The following is a 16,681-nucleotide window of genomic DNA, read 5'->3' on the forward strand; positions in this document are numbered from 1 at the left end:
TGCCAAGTTGACCATCCCCTCCAACACAAACACTGGGCCCCTGGCTCTGCAGGAAGGGGGCATTTTTCAGAGATGACATCAGCTCTTAACGTTTCACGTTTCTTACCTACCTCAGCCCAGAGAGCAGAGTCCCCAGAGCCCCCAGCTTGCTGAGGCAGGCACCAGCCCTGGTGCAAACAGCAAAGCACTGACCTCAGACACCACAGCAATCCACGCCCAGCAGAGAGGGCCGCTCCGGTGGCTGTCCACGCGGCCTGCTCACCCCGAGGACATGGCCCTACCTGGGCACTGCACGACAGATGCAAGAGAAGATATCAAACTCCCAGTTCCCCAAACACACCTCAGGGCCTTCGCTCAGGCTGTTCTCTCTGTCCGTTCCCGTGCCTTCCCTGTTCCATGCCACCTAGCCAACACCTCTGCAGCCTTCAAGTGTCATGTCCAATGTCCCCTCTCCTGTGAAGCCAGCCCCACCTCCGTGAGCCTCCACAGTGTCCTATCCTTCCATCAGAGCCCTGAGCCCTCAGTACAGTATTTAGAACCACCTCACTTTCCCTCTCCTTCTCGGCCTTTCTCCCCAGACATGGAGCCCGTGGAGGGCACAGGCCAAGTCCTGTGCCACTCAGCCAGAAAGAGGTTCATCAACCACAGAGGGCTACGAGGCAGCCAGCTGAGAGAGCCCCACAGAGGCTCAGTTAAAGTCGGGGGAGCTGGAAGTGAATGAGGTGAAGGGAATCACACTGGGGGACCTGGGCAGCAGGGATGGGAAGCCACAGGGGCTGGGCCTCCAGGGTTTTCCAGCAACAGTTCTGGTTGAGTGAGCGAGGGAGTGAAGGTTCCAGACAGAGGAGGCGAGGTAGAAAAACCAACTTCACCTTCTGCCATGAATTCTCTCTGGCAGCAGGGAGAGGTGGACACAGATGCCTGCAAATGCTGATTCCCACCACGTCACCCCCACCGGGAGCTTCGCAGGCGAAAGGTGTGTGGAACGTGGCGCATCAGGCCCAGAAGGGGCCAGAGGGCACGGGTCTCTGCCCCTCTGCCCTGAGAGGGGGCTGACTCGCTGCCCCAGGGCCAAGCTGCCCCTGCTGCTGACTCAGGCCCCACTGGCCAGCTCAGCATTCCTGCCCTCCCCACTGAATGGGGCTATTGAAGCTCTTTGTAGAGGGAGGTGAGGCCACTGACCACACCCCCAACCAGAGCCTTCGCTATGCTCTGGGCTCTGCTCTCAGGGGCAACACAGGCCCTGGGTTCAGTCCGAGAGCACTCTGGCTGCCGCTGCTACTCTGGGGGTGTCTGGCACCCACGACGATCCCAGGTAACCTGGCCGGGCTGCACCAGAGCGGGGATCCCAGTGGGAGGGCATCGTCCTGATCCTCAGGACTGGAGGCCCTGGGACGGCAACCTGCTCATGATCCCCAGCTTGGGGAGAGGTCTGTGCCTCTGCACACGCCACGGTATATAGGTGGGGGTGCTGCAGGGGCTCTGGGGGCTGTCTCGCCTCCCCCACCGAGTGGAGCTTCCCTAAGGCAGCAGTGGTCTTCCCATGCAATCAGGGCCTCTCACAGGGTATGGGCTGGGTATCCCCCATCAGACGGGGAGCAGGGGTGGTTTGGAGCCTTGCGCATCACACCCGGAGCCCCCCAAGCCCAGTGTCCATCTCCTCCTTTATCAGACCTGGTGTTCAGCCTCAGCCTCTGCTGGTGGCTCCCAGCAGGGCAAGGGCCCAGCTCTCTAGAGAGAGCCAACACCTCTCTAGATAGAGCAGCCCCGCCTCGTCCCATCTTCCTCCCCTCCTGACCTTTGCCCCCCCAAGCTGGGACCTGCCTCCCCCCCCCAGCCCTGGCTGCTTTTTCAGGAATGGGGGAGGGCCGGGTGCCATGAAGCCAGTGCGGGCTGTCCCACTTTGGTGGGTGCTACTGCTGGTGTCCAGGCTGGGGGCCACCAGGAAGGGATCCCCAGAAGAGGCCTCCTTCTACTATGGAACCTTCCCACTTGGTATGTCCATTCCTCTGTTGGTCTGTCCGTCTGTCTGTCAGCTTGCCCACCTTGGGCTGGCTTGCCAGAGAGTTTGGTGTTTTCGTTTCCAGACAGGTAGGATGGGAAAAGTAACTCCGTACTGTTCTAAAATAAATGAATCTCCGAACAGATTTCTTTAAGCTTACTATACAGGCAGTTAACGTTAATCACAGCTAAAACTGTGCAAATCAAGTGTTTTAAATGTATTATGTCTACCCTCGCCCGGACCCATAGGTTCCCACTCGTAGGGAGCCGGGGGCAGGCGGCTGGGGAGGGGGCCTGCCCCGTGGCTGAGGACAAACAGCCCAGAGTCCAGGTGCTGGGTGGGGAGTGGGAAGGGGCCCAGGGCCCAGTGTGAGGTCTCTACTTGCAGGCTTCTCGTGGGGCGCGGGCAGTTCTGCCTTCCAGACAGAGGGAGCCTGGGACCAGGATGGGAAAGGGCCCAGCATTTGGGATGCCTTCACTCACAGTGGGAAGGGAAAGGTGCTTGGGGATGAGACAGCAGATGTGGCTTGTGATGGTTACTACAAAGTGCAGGTGAGTGATGAGTGTGTGTGCAGGTGAGTACGCACCTGAGAGGTGGACAGTGACACACTGGGGAGCCCGGAGGACAATGTCAATCTAGTGTTCTGCTAAACACCCCCTAGTCCACTTCAGGAAAAAGAGGTGGGGCTGTTGGTGGCTGGGGATTGGGGGGCAGGGGATGTGCAAGAGGTGGGAGGGTAGACGTTGGAGGAAAGGATAGCAGGGCCCCACCTGAGCCAGGGCCTTAGTCCAAGTGATGGACAGCTGGAAGGCTGATGCCATGACCCTGGGGTCTACAAGCCACAGTAGCCTGAGCCCTTGGTCTCTGCTTGTGAATTGGCCCCGTGGAGGAGGTCCCTCTGCTCAGGACCCACTTTTCCTCTCTGGGCTGACTTCTTGGGGGACTCATCACCCAAGTTTATTAGGAACACCCCAATTGACATCTCACAGCATCCCCATATCCTGCATTTAGTTGACTCTTGGCATATCCCCAGGAGAAAGGGGGCAGGTGCTTTCACACCCATTGTATGAATGAGGAGGAGTGAGCATGGGGGGGAGGGGGGCAGCGTGAGCCCCGCCCCAGAGTCCTAGGTGACCATTCCCCACCTGGCACCCCTGTCTGCACAGGAGGACGTCGTTCTGCTGAGGGAGCTGCATGTGAACCACTATCGATTCTCCCTGTCTTGGCCTCGGCTCCTGCCCACAGGCATCCGAGGTGAGACAGGGCAGCCCCTCCCAAGCCCAAGTGCGGGTCCTTTTGGCCATGTCGGCTTTGAGGGGACACTATAGAGTGCTGGGGAGGGAGAGCAGCCTGGAACATGGCTTCTCTGGCAGCAGCCATTACAGGTTCTGCAGGCAGCTGGGCTCCCGTGTCGTATCAGACCCGGAATCGGGCCGGCTGGGGGTGATTTCGGGCCCAAGAAAGGCCACAGGGCCCAGGAGCACTGTGCTTCAGAAGGCCAACGTCCCCTTATTTCACCTTCAGCTGACAAGGTGAACAAGAGGGGAATCAAGTTTTACAGCGACTTCATCGACGCCCTCCTCAAGAGCAACATCACCCCCGTCGTGACCTTGCACCACTGGGATCTCCCGCAGGTGAGGCTAATGCAGCCCAGACGGAGGCCCGGGGGGCTCCGCTCAGCACGGGGAGCCTGATTTGGGGACTGGGGTTGGCAAGGCGGGGGCAGAGGCTGGGGTCTGGACTGGGAGATGGGAAGGAGTGAAGAAGTCTGACCCACCCATGGAGGACGTCGGGCTGGTTTAACTGATGTTTGTAACAGGTGATGAGAGCAGATTTCGATGTTTTCCAAAAACATTTGGCCTAGAAACAACAAACCAAACTAAAAAGAAACCTCTTTTGAGTAAGATTTGATGATGTGGCATAATTAATGTACTTGTCTGAGCTGGTATCATAGGAGTACAGCCCCCCAAGCCATTTCTGTTGAGTCTCAACCTCACTGCCAGACCTCACTCTTCAAGCAATTCTTTCCTTCATTCCACAAGGCCCCTGGGAGAGGAGCCGTGTGTGTCACTCTCTGTGACACAGGTCATAGGAGGTCAGAGAACAGAGATGTGGCCTCAGGGTCACATCTTGAATGTTGGAAAGAGGCAGGGGTCCCATCACTGCTTCAAAGTGCTGGGCGTGGGGTGGAAGGGGTGCTCTGGTTTGAGGGGGCTTGGCAAGTGATGGGATTAAGAGTTTGGGGAGCAAGCAGGAGGAGGAGGGATGGAGGTTTGGAGGCGTAGCTTGGGACCAGGCCCCGGAGGCCTTGACTGCCGAGCTAAGGCGACTGGGATCATTCTGCAGGAAGGGGAGCCACCGGAGACCTCTATGCTGGGACTGGGGCCATGGAGCAGACTTCAGGGAGACAAACCGGAAGCCTCATGCCAGCTTCTTCCCCCGCTTTCACTAACCTAGCCCTTTAGCATCCCCTCAAACCCACCAGGCAATCTCAGTGGAATGATGCATCTTGGGAAAATCCCACCTTCACAAGCAGATGCCTTTGGTTGGAAGAGAGTCCTCCACTGAAGAAGGCAGAGCCCCCCCCTCACAATAGAGCTTCTGAGGTTCCTGACGTCCGCACGGCCCTCAAAATCCTAATCAGAGGTTCCATATCCTGCATCATCTCTTATTTCTTCTGAATGTGTATTCGAGGTTCTTTTCCCAGGATCAGACCTCTCCCCCTCGGCCAGTGTCCTTAAATATTCAATCTATCACGTTCCTTCCAAGCGGGAGAGTCTCACAGCTTCTCTGTCCCTTCCCTCTTGTTTGTATAAGGTGTGACATGTCCCCACACTGATGTTGCCTCATGGTTCATTGCTGGCCACCATCCTCAAGTTGTCACATCCAAGGCCCCCCATCTTTGCTCTCCGTTGCTCTAAACAGCCTCTGTGGTTGTCATCACCCTTGTTTCTCCCACGAGCGTGGCCTATCGACTCCAAAAGTCTTTTCCGGAGACAGATCCTTGGGGCACCTGCTTCTCTCTCCACCAGCTGCTCCAGGTCAAGTACGGCGGGTGGCAGAATGTGAGCATGGCCAACTACTTCCGTGATTATGCCGATCTGTGCTTTGAGGCCTTTGGGGACCGGGTGAAGCACTGGATCACTTTCAGTGACCCTCGGGTAAGCAGGGCCCTTCTCCAGGGGGGAAGCCCCCCTTCCCGGACCACGGCGTTCCTGCTCCTTCTCACAGGCCCTGTGGGCCCCGCTTGCCGCCCCTGTAGACGATGGCAGAAAAAGGCTATGAGACGGGCCACCACGCTCCCGGCTTGCAACTCCACGGCACGGGCCTGTACAAGGCGGCACACCATATCATTAAGGTGAGGTGGGTCCTTGTGGGAGTGAAGGTGGGGTTCAAGGCAGAGGAACAACCCTCAGTGTCGGCTCAGCCTGCCCCAGGGGTCTGAGCCTGAGCTCCGTCATCTGCGGTTCCAGCATATTCCACCACACCTTCGCACCACTCACTTGCATCCCACGAGGATTTATGGAGGGAGTGCCCGGTCATCCAGTGCTGGGCACTTGCTGAGACAATAGAGTGGCTGCTCCCTAGAGCTTACAATCACATGCATGTGAAAACTTGTCACCTGCATGTCTAAACAGCCTTGTGAGGACTGGTGACAGGAAGAAGGGGCGGGACGCCAGTGAACCAGGGGCTAAAGTCTTCAATGAATGAGCGGCAGTAACTGGAGGTTGAAGGACAACGGTAAGGAGTTAGGAGTGTTTGTCTCAGAGCATGGACTTCAAAGGACCTGGGATTTTGGAAGGAGAAATAGTTTGGAAGCAGCAGGAAGGAGCAAGGCAGACACTACCCTAAGGTATGCGAGGTGTGAGGGGAAAGCTGGCGTCTTCTTGGAAGAGCTGTGTTGGGGATGTTCTTTGGGGCAGCCAAGCTCAGTAAGGGCACGGGAGTGAAGGAGACAGAGGAGATGCTGGGGTGACTCAGGTATTACAAGGCTGCTGGAGAGGCTTTAGAAGGGGGAGGGACTGGGTCACACTGCAGGACACATAGGAGGGTACAGGCGATGTCGCCTAGGGAACAGGGATGTGAGGCATGACAGGATGGTCCCAGTGGACTCTCAGTGGAAGGGGACAATCTGATCAAGCAGGAAGCCAAGGAGCCCCTCAGTGACATACTAGACTCTCAAATTCCTGTCAGGGAGAGAACTTTCTCATTCCTTCTACGCTTGGCATAGGAGTCCTTAAACTGTGGATACTCGAAGGGCAGAGCTCTGAAGGCATCAGTGGGTCACCGGCAAGAGAGTATGGAGAGAAGGCATGTCAGCACATTTTCAATTCTAGTCTTAAGACTGTTCCAGATGCTTGGTATTTTCCTAACTTCCTGAGCAACTCTGGGAAAGGTATTGCCTAGTTAACCACCTAGAGAACGAGTAGGAACAACACAAGGAGCCTTAGCAAAAATCTTAGAAACAAGAAATATCACAAAGAGGTGGTTTGTGTGTTTGTGCCAGAGTGAGACCGAGTTTCTCTACAGAACACAGGAAACACGTGCGTCTGGAGGTCGTAAGAAGGGAGAAAAGGGATTGGGATAATCAAGGCTGGACCCAGGGAAAACCTGGGACTCTCAGTCAAATCAGATCCCTGGTCAGGACAGAGGGAGACGTGCGCCAGCCAGGCACCTCTGATGCACCCCTCTGTTTTCAGGCCCACGCCCAAGCCTGGCATTCCTACAACAGCACGTGGCGTGGCAAGCAGCGAGGTGAGCCTCACCACCCACATGCTAGGAACATACCCCCGGCGGGCTGATACCCTTCACCCCTGCCACCACCTGCCCTTTTTTTTTTTTTTTTGAGAGAGCGAGAGAGTGAGGGAGAGGGGCATAGGGAGAGAGAGAGAGAGAGAGAGAAAGAGAGAGAGAGTGTCTTAAACAGGCTCCATATTCCCAGTGCGGAGCACAACGTGAGGCTCGATCCCACAACCCCGGGACAATGACCTGAGCCAAAATCGAAGGGTCGGAAGCTCAACAAACTGAGCCACCCAGGCGCCCCTCCCCTGTCTTTTCTTTTAAGGTCTGGTGGGGATCTCATTAAACTGTGATTGGGGGGAGCCCATGGACATCAGTAGCCCCAAGGACATAGAAGCTGCCGAGAGATACCTACAGTTCTGCCTGGGCTGGTTTGCCAACCCCATCTATGCCGGCGACTACCCCCAAGTCATGAAGGACCGGATCGGTGAGCCACGTCACACTTTAGTTCCAGGCACCACAGCAACAGTACTGAGCCCAGGTGAAGGGGTGGAGAGGCGGGAGACAGGGGTGGAGGAACACGCTGGGCTTGGGTGAGGCACTCAAGGGATAGCCCAGCCCCCAAGGAACTGAGAACTGGTTTTTTGAGTTGGGGCGAGGGGAGGAAGGACACATCCCCAGACGTGGAGATTGGGAGTTTCAGAACCCAGGGGGAAACACAGCAATTTTCTGGACTGCTTTCTTTTGCGTTCTGCCGTCCTGCCTCTTTCTCCCCACTCCACTCCATCTCATTTTAAGTGAAGTAAGAGAGACAGGTCAAAGACGCAGTCACGGGCGTGTCAGTTCTATCGTTGGTTCTATTACTTGAGGAATGCTTTCCAAGCTCTGGTTTCCACAGTGTCCGAGAAGAGAATAAAGACACATAGAGCTCCCAAGGCTGAATCAAGTTGGGTGCTTTTAAGTGCCATATAACAGAAAATGCCAACTAAAATGGCTTGAAAAGTAGGGGATTTATCATCCCAGGTACTGAGTCCAGAAGAGGTGATCCAGGGCCGGGTAATCCAGCCTTCAGGGATGTCTTTGTGGACCAAGGCTCATTCCATCTTTGACTCTGGCACCTTAGCCAGCCCATCAACGCTCCTATCAGCCACAAAATGGCTGCAGAAGCTCCAGGCATCATGTCTTCCCACATCACATCTTTCCAGAAAAACGGAAAGAGCTCCAGCATACCCATTTTTTAAGAACAAGGAAAATCTCCCCAGAAAACCTCCACTCACAACCAACTTCCCTACAAGGGATGTCCTCAAGAGATGGAACTGTCACATGCCCCAGAAAATGCCTTAGACCACCAGGACCTCAGAGGCTGGGGAAGCCAGGACTCTCATCAAGGATATGGCCCCTTGGAAGAGGATGTGGAAGAGGATAAGAAAGAAGACAGGCCTGGCGCTACTGACTTGGGGGGCAGCCAATCGTGTCTGGCCACACAAATCTAAAAGTATTATCTCTGTTTATTTAGAGGTATCGGTCTGCGTGCCCCTAAAAAAAGAGACAAGGTTAAGATTGTAAATAGGTTACAATCTCACACGGCAAGGCTATTTTGGATGTTTGACTAAGAACTGTCGACACTTCAAAATTGTCTCTTTCTAAGGCACCACTTATCAGACTTACCTGGAATCTTCTGACTCTGCCGCTAACCGGTGAGCGGTTCTGGGCACGGTGTCTCACCTCTTCGGCTGTCATTTTTATCATCTGAAAAGGAAGGATTACACAAATAATCTCTAAAAATCCCTTGGCAATAACTAGGTCCGTGACACATCTATCTATGCACATGTGTTCAAAATCCCGAGAAGGATTTCCTCAAGGTGCACAAGGAAAAGCCCTCAGGACGGGTCAGGCACCCCGCTCTGCAGGCACAGCCCGTCATTCACACGGCACATTCACTCTCGGGACCCTCGGAGGCCGTTGCGGGAGCCACAGCAGGATGGCACTAAAGGAGCCGAATTATTGCTCATAGGACAGTTCTTGGGCTTAAGGCCAGTAATTCCAGACTCCGTCCACTCCAATTTTGTGGTAACTCTAATGGAAACCGGGCTGAGTTTTTCCTTATATGATGTGTACGGAAGGATTCTCTGAGCAGTTCATGTTTTCTTTAGTGAAAGCATTCTGCCAGAAATCTTGTACACAAATTACTTCCAGGCATCTTATAAGCACAATAAATATGTGAACAAAAGTACTTCTAGGCCCGTGCTGTCCAACAGAACTTCCAGTGATGATGGAGAGAAGTTCTGTATCTGTGACTTCTGATATGAGAGTCTGGAGTCATTTGTGTCTATTTAAATTTAAGTTTTTTAAAAATTAAAAACGTGGTCCTTCAGTGTGACTGACCCAGAGATACAGTCACACTGGCCATAGTCCAATGGCCACATGTAGCCAGTGGCTACTGTATTAGACGGTCCAGAGACAATGCCTGGTGGTTTTTCTCAAGTTACTGAATGTAACTGAAAAAAACACGCTAAGATCATAAAGGTATTTGATAATACAAGCTTTTCACCCATTTAAAAACCAATAGCCTCTTTGGAAACATTTTTATGCTTCTATTTTACAACTCATACCAATGTTAGTCTTCTTTATTCATTTAAAACCCCTTTCTTTCTTTTTTTTACATACGTTCTACAAAGACACGCAGGTTTCAAATTTTTTAAAGTACAAGAGAGTACAGGCAGACAGCCTCTCCTCTGCTGTCCTGCCCACCACTCCCTTCCAGTGTATTCGATAAACTTCTATCACCTAAAAAAAAAAAAAAAAAGAGAGAGAGAGACAGAGAGTAAAAAGTGAGAAGTCAAGCTTCCCTCCCTCCCTCTCCTCATTGCTTCCAGCCCCTGGGAGGAAGCATACTTCCAGAGATGGATTGTGCCCATGTGGGCAAAAACACTGCTGCTCCTTGTGTGTAGTTGTTAAACGCAATTCTTTGCATCTTCCACTTAAAACATGTGTCCTGGCATTCTTTCCATGTTGGCAATAGTGCTGGTATATAGTCATCATTCTGATGACTTCACAGAGCTGTACGGACATACAGATCTATTTAAACAGTCTCTCGAGAGACATTTGTTTGCAATCTTTTGCTACTCAATCTACAATGAAGATCCCTGTATACATCCTTTTACACGTGCAAGTAAAAGGTAGGATGAACAGATATGGAAATGATCAGGGAAAGGACCTATCTTTCTCCAATTAAAAAAAAAAAATTTTTTTAACACTTATTCATTTTTTGAGACGCGGAGAGACAGGGAGACAGAGAATCCGAAGCAGGCTCCAGGCTCTGAGCTGTCAGCACAAGGCCCAATGCAGGGCTTGAACTCATGAACTGCGAAATCATGACCTGAACCAAAGTCAGACGTTTAACCGACTGAGCCACCCAGGCGCCCCTCCTTTTACAGTTTTAAATGCTAGGACAAAATTTCCCGACACAGAGGTCGTACCAGCCTACACTACAACAGTACGTGAATGTGACCGTATGTCCCCACCCATGGCCCGCACCACCAATGACCTTCCACATCTCTTCCCAGAGGCAAGCAAAATTACCAATTTTGTATTTAAGAATATAGGCATCTAAGGCCACATTTTTCCATATAGCCACAATGTTGCCTGCATACCACTTACTGAGTAATCTATGGAACATATCACTTTAAATTTTTTTAAATTTATTTTGAGAGAGAGAGAAAGAGAAACCATGAATGAGGGAGGGGCAGAGGGAGAGAATTCCAAGCGAGCTCTGTGCTGACACAGTGCAGACGCAGGGCTCTAACCCACAAACTGAGATCATGAGCCAAAATCAAGAGTCAGACGCTTAACCAACTGAGCCACCCAGGCGCCCCTGAAAATATAGCTTTTGCGCAATATAACCTTTAAAAATTTTGAATAGTATTCAAATGTTAAAATTCCAGCTTAAAAGGCTAAGGTTATATTTTCCATACAAACGAATCCCAAAGGCCGGGATCTGGACGGCAGCTTTTATGTCAACGTGCCACTATGATCACGGTAGGAACAGCAAAAGAATCGTAAGAAAGTAAAACTTGGTGAAATTCTATTTTTCTCTCTCAATAGGGAAAAAGAGTGCAGAGCAAGGCCTGGACATGTCAAGGCTACCGGTGTTCTCGCTCCAGGAGAAGAGCTACATCAAAGGCACATCTGATTTCTTGGGATTAGGTCACTTTACCACTCGGTACATCACAGAAAGGAACTACCCCTCCCGCCAGGGGCCCAGCTACCACAATGACCGTGACTTAGTAGAGCTGGTTGACCCGAACTGGCCTGACCTGGGGTCGACGTGGCCAGTGTCTGTGCCGTGGGGGTTTAGGAGGCTTCTCCACTTCGCTCAGGTGATTATCACATTCGGCTATTTCACGGGCACTTTTTACCCCAATTCATGATCTTACAGCTTAGGCCCAGGGGCCTACATTTTAGTTTAAGTTTTTATTTGAATTCCAATCAGTCAGAGTGCCTACATCTTCAAGTTAATAAAACAAACTCGGTTAGTTGTTCTTCAGAGGCCACCAGATACGGGCTTTACAGGCCAACGCTATGAGGAACCGCTTCAACGTATGTACCTGTGGCTACAAATTCTCATCCCACGTTTATTTTGCTCTTCTCACTTGAAATATGTGAGAAAGAACACAGCCTGAGGTAGATTTTCTCTACAATGATGCTGATTGACTGAGAAATGTAGTCTTTCATATGAACTTTGTCCTGTCTACACTCACCTCCAGGTAAATGTGTAAACTGGCATCCACTAAATGCTAAACACACTCGATTAGAATAGAGCAGGCTTGACTCAGTGCTCGCATGTGCCTCAGACTCGGCAACCCAATTGGAGGTCGGAATTTTTAAGATATTCCTTACTATGACTCACTTTCAGACTCAATACGGCAACCCTCCCATCTATGTGACAGAAAATGGAGCATCTCAAAAACTACACTGTACTCAATTATGTGACGAGTGGAGAATTCAGTACCTTAAAGGCTACATAAACGAAATGCTAAAAGGTGAGCTATAGACCAACACTGTCTTCACAAATTTTGTTTAACTTGGACAGAATTTGATAACACACGTGACCGGCTGAAGCTTGTTTCTGAATCTCATAAATGAATGCATTTAAAATTATCTTCACAGTATTATGTTTCCAAGTAAATGAAATATATTAAAAATGGAACAAAATGTCTTTGCAGCTATAAAAGATGGTGTTAATATCAAAGGGTATACTTCCTGGTCTTTGTTGGATAAGTTTGAATGGGAGAAAGGATATTCAGACAGATACGGATTCTACTATGTCGAATTTAACAACAGAAATAAGCCACGCTATCCAAAGGCGTCAGTTCAATATTACAAGAAGATTATCACCGCCAATGGGTTTCCCAATCGAAGAGAGGTAGGACAAATTATTGAGGTTGTTTGTTCTAGACTGCATTTTTAAATAATCTCTACAGCCAGGGTGGGGTTCAAACTCACAACCCCAAGATCATGAGTCGGAGGCTCTTCCGACTGAGCCAGCCAGGTGCCCCTCACTTGTTCTAGATTTTGAAAGAGCTAAGCAGCTTGGGTGAGGAGGGTGGTGAGACTCCCTCCTCCCTTCTCCATGGAGAACAGGGTTTTGTGGGCCTTTGTCTCTTCCCCTAACTTGTGCCACCTCTTTGCTCATTTGCTTAGAATGGAGTAAACCTGCCTTAAAATTAAATCCTAACTTTAAAATTTGTTTTTGTAACATTTATTCATTTTTGTGAGAGAGACAGAGCATGAGCGGGGAAGGGGCAGAGAGAGAGAGGGAGACACAGAATCCGAAGCAGGCTCCAGGTTCTGAGCCCCATGCGGGACTTGAACTCACAGAGTACGAGATCATGACCTGAGCTGAAGTTGGACACCCAACTGACTGAGCCACCCAGACACCCCAAATCCTAACTTTTAAAATTCAGTCCTAACTCACAGAGCGTGAAGGGCAAACTAGTTATGTACGAATCCTGAATGTTTTAGGTTATGACAGTCAGTAGAGACTTCTAGTTAAATGTTCTAAATGTTATATTTTAATGCAAATAAATACTGCCTATTTACTCTTCAACATATGTGAAAACAGTTATAGTAAATAACAGTAAAATAAATGTATAATGACCACACAACTTTCACTTCTTTTCCCACTAGTTCCAAAGTGAGATTAAAAATAATTCATCTTAATATTAATAATCCTTTAAAACCTACCAAACATTTTCAGTAACCTACAAATGTTTCTACCAGCTAAGTTGCTATCGATGACAGGCAATTAAAATTGTAATTTAGAATGTCTTCATAAAGAAAATTTCTAAAAAGAAATCTCACTTGTTTACCAACATTCTTTTAGGGTGAGCCCCCTGGCACCATAAAGAAGCAGTGACTGATAGGCATTCACTAGTCTGGCGTTTCTAGAAAAGCGCTAGATTGTAAGCTCCTCAAGAATAAAGACTTCTTTTTTTTTTTTTTTTTTTAAACTCCCTCACAAAGATGCACATAGGTATTCAATAAATATTAACTAAACTTCAGGCAGATTTAAATTTGTCTTAATCCTACATTATTTTAAAACTGATTTCAGGGGCATATGGGTGGCCCAGTCAGTTAAGTGTCTGACTCTTAATTTCAGCTCAGGTCAAGATCTCATGGTCTTGAGATGGAGCCCACGTTGGGATCTTCGGCTGGGCACGAAGCCTGCTTAAGATTCTCTCCCTCTCCCTCTGCTCCTCCCTCATTCGTGGGCTCTCTCTCAAAAAAAAAAACAAAAACAAAAACAAGATTTCAAACTGCAAAAAATTAGTCTAAGATGACATTACTTATCTAGTGGATTTTTATTAGGTGGAAAGTTGGTATCTCAAAGCCTTGGAAACTTGTGCAATCAACAATCAGATGCTTGCTGCAGGTGAGTGTATTTTAATCCTTCCCTTTGACAACTAAGGCACATAATTATACATATAATGATGTTACCAAAACCTCAAAATGTGGATCTACGTGAAGTCAATCTTTCCAAAACACACAATTAAAAATGAATTTTTTCCTTCACTTTGAAGCAATGTCAAATTTCTATTTTATAAGAATTTCAAATATTTTAAAAATCTACCAGAAAAGAGAAATATTGTATCCACTCTAGTTTTATTTTTCTGAATCATACTGTCAACTTATAAACTTATTTTTGTTATAGTGGGCTTTGTGGAAGGAGGGAAAAATGGAACCATATTCAAATAGAATAAACATCGAAAAGTCAAAGAACACTCCAGATTTTATATTCACTCATTCAGCAAGTAATTAGTAAGCACTCACTATTAGCTAGGGGGTGTTGTAACTAGAATACAGCAATAAATAAAACAAGGTCCCTGACTTCATGGAAGGCACGGTTCCCAAGGTTCAGAGATGTGGCATAACAAAGACGCATCTACACATCAACAAGGCCAGCACAGATCATTTGTTTCTTTGAATTCGGTCTTTCTCTATGAGGGCAATCAGAGAAATATACTTCCTGTTTTAACAAACCCATCTTTAATGTGGTATCGGAGGTGGAAAGTGCTAGACCAAACAAATCCTACCAATTCAGCTATTTTCATAGCTGTTTTATACCACTGTGCCCTGCTCCCATCTGAATAACCAGGTAATATTAAGGATGTATATTCCTTTAAACCAAAATAAACTTATTTAATCACCTAGACATATGATGTAGAATTTACTGCTGAGCCTATGAAATCTGTGGGAGCAGGGTCTGTGCCTTATTTATCTCCGTAGCCAGGGTGCCTGGCACAAAACCTGCAGTAGGAATTACATACATGTTCATTAGTATAATCACGTATGTGAAATACACTTATTATTCAACTCTTCAAGATACTTACTTAACAGTGCAAGAATTCCCACAAAAATATGGCAACTCCTCCACCTCTTAAGATACATCTTTGAATAACATCTTTGAAAGGTTGGGAGACGTTTGCCAAGGATTTTCCTTTCATAAATCCCCCCAGTGAAAATTACAGAAACCAGGGAACATGGCTGTCAATATTCTCACATTAATTTATGGTAAGTGCAAGTATAACACGCATTTAGACTTTATTCCAGTACCTACGGAAGAACCAAATGTAGGCAATCTTTATTCCATATTTTCTGAAGGATATTACAAAGCCCTCACATAATTGTTTTTAAATAACATTTTATAATGTTAAGAGAACCACGTTCTCTTTTATAGCAAGTGAGATTAATTACAAAGCTGGATGATGCCATTTTCCAAGTTTTCCCCAATGCAGGGGAATCTTTCCAGATGAAGCTATATTCACTAAAATGACGACACTCTCATTTGTGGTGTTCTCTCTCCCGTTTCAGAGCCGTTACTAAGTCACATGCAGATGGTGACAGAGATCGTGGTACCTACAGTCTGCACGCTTTGCATACTAATCTCCGCAGTTCTCCTGATGCTCCTCCTTCAGAGCCAGAGCTGAGACCGGGTTACCCATTTTATAGATCCATCTTTCGTAAAGAATCCTCTGGACATTCCTCCTTTTTCTGCCTTGAAGGTTTATATACATTTCTGGTTTCAGGCTCTGTGATAATGGGTTTTTTTTGTTGTTGTTTTGTTTGTTTTGGCTTGTGCTACGATTTAAAAATTAGAAAATAAAAATAAGCATGAATGAAGTAAAAATCACCTGTCAGAGTCAATGTTAATATTTTGCTATTATGCATCTACTTTCACTTTACAAAAAAGGAATCACAGTGCACAAATTATTTTGTTACTTTTTTTCCTTTTAAAAATCTGTCCAGTAATATTACTTTCATGTGGAAATAACTGCCATCTTAGCACTGTCCTACACAGGATGGACAGGATGGACAGTCAATCATCTGCACATAATAACAATCCCTTCAGGTTCTAAATTCTATCAAGCAACCAGGGAAACGCATTAGGTGGGTACCAAGTAAATGAGCACGTACACTTTTCTGAGATAAACTTTCTTCCACTAAACGTAATTAACTTCATTAAAGTACCTTAAAGAAATATGTCTAATATCTTCTCTGTGCCTAGATATTCTGTTTTGTTTTGTTTTTTTAATAAAGGTCCATTTTACTCTTAACTATGCTAAATTGATAGAATTAAACAATATCTATTTATTTGGAGACAAAACATGACTTAAGAAAGAATAAGAGACATTTTATTCATTACCTGATTCTATTGTTTCTAAAACACAAAAACAGTAAGACAGCAGAAACTGCTATTGCATTAATTTTCTTGGTTAATATTATCTTAAACATTTTAAAAGGGTGTTTACATCTGGGGCTTAGTCCTACAACTGGGCTGGGGTAGATTTGTTTTTAATAGAACTCTGCTTTCAACATCAATCGATAGGCTCCTTCGGGGTTTTTCTCTCACATCAATGTTTTTGAAATCAAACTCTCTACTATACATAGAGATTTAAAATGCAAAGACATTACCACTCAAAAATATGTTTTCGTTTCTCTGGCTTCAAGATTAATCTGGCTTACTGACTACAGAAGGTAAAAAGGAAATTAAAGACGTGCATTGCTCAATAACATCTGATAAGCCTTTTACATGATTACTGAAAAATTATCCATATTCCAAATGTATTAAATCAATACTTCTGTTGTAGAAAACACTAGAACATAAGATACTTAATACACTACAAAGTATCTGGAGAACAAAAAGCGGACATACTACCTTACAGAGGACTCCATCGGCACACTTCACTTGAAATGCACCTGGCTGCAGGTGACCATGTTAGTATAGAACATCCTTTCTTCCAGGCTACCGTTTAACGTTAATTCAGAAACATCTGTAACCAGATAGAGATCAGAATTGCTTACCAGCCTGCTGGCTTTTCTACCACATACACTGCTGACTTTTATAATAGTCAAGAGGTAATATGAATGGCATGTGTC

The 16,681-nt window shown here is 47.5% G+C and overlaps 2 protein-coding genes across 9 annotated transcripts in view; one reads left to right on the forward strand and one right to left on the reverse strand.

The window, feature by feature from the left end:
- Positions 1-1,205: 1,205 nt before the first annotated feature.
- On the forward strand, positions 1,206-15,422 carry LCTL (lactase like). Of its 4 annotated transcripts, none has more exons than XM_053888933.1 (14): positions 1,206-1,315; positions 1,838-1,995; positions 2,390-2,553; positions 3,169-3,256; positions 3,527-3,636; positions 5,035-5,163; positions 5,265-5,360; positions 6,703-6,757; positions 7,068-7,229; positions 10,847-11,121; positions 11,658-11,784; positions 11,968-12,167; positions 13,613-13,676; positions 15,116-15,231. In XM_053888933.1, the coding sequence occupies exons 2-14, from the start codon at positions 1,878-1,880 to the stop codon at positions 15,229-15,231; spliced, it is 1,704 nt and encodes a 567-aa protein (XP_053744908.1). In that variant the 5' UTR covers positions 1,206-1,315; positions 1,838-1,877. The 4 variants fall into 4 exon arrangements, with proteins under 4 accessions (XP_053744908.1, XP_019297256.2, XP_053744909.1 ...); XM_019441711.2 differs by having other exon boundaries at positions 1,856-1,995; XM_053888934.1 differs by lacking the exon at positions 11,968-12,167 and having other exon boundaries at positions 1,856-1,995; positions 15,116-15,422.
- ZWILCH (zwilch kinetochore protein) overlaps positions 13,672-16,681 on the reverse strand; it is a 39,012-nt gene continuing 36,002 nt past the window's right edge. For all 5 annotated transcript variants that reach the window (XM_053888930.1, XM_019441703.2, XM_019441706.2 and 2 more), the window contains 2 exons: positions 16,461-16,575; positions 13,672-15,382 (listed from right to left, as the gene is read on the reverse strand). In XM_053888930.1, the coding sequence (XP_053744905.1) occupies positions 16,487-16,575 (89 nt within the window). In that variant the 3' untranslated portion in view covers positions 13,672-15,382; positions 16,461-16,486. The remainder of the gene's footprint in view (positions 15,383-16,460; positions 16,576-16,681) is intronic.

The sequence above is a fragment of the Panthera pardus genome, unplaced genomic scaffold (assembly GCF_024362965.1).
Source record: "Panthera pardus isolate Hobbes unplaced genomic scaffold, ASM2436296v1 HiC_scaffold_24, whole genome shotgun sequence".
In the NCBI taxonomy this organism is placed as follows: domain Eukaryota; kingdom Metazoa; phylum Chordata; class Mammalia; order Carnivora; family Felidae; genus Panthera; species Panthera pardus.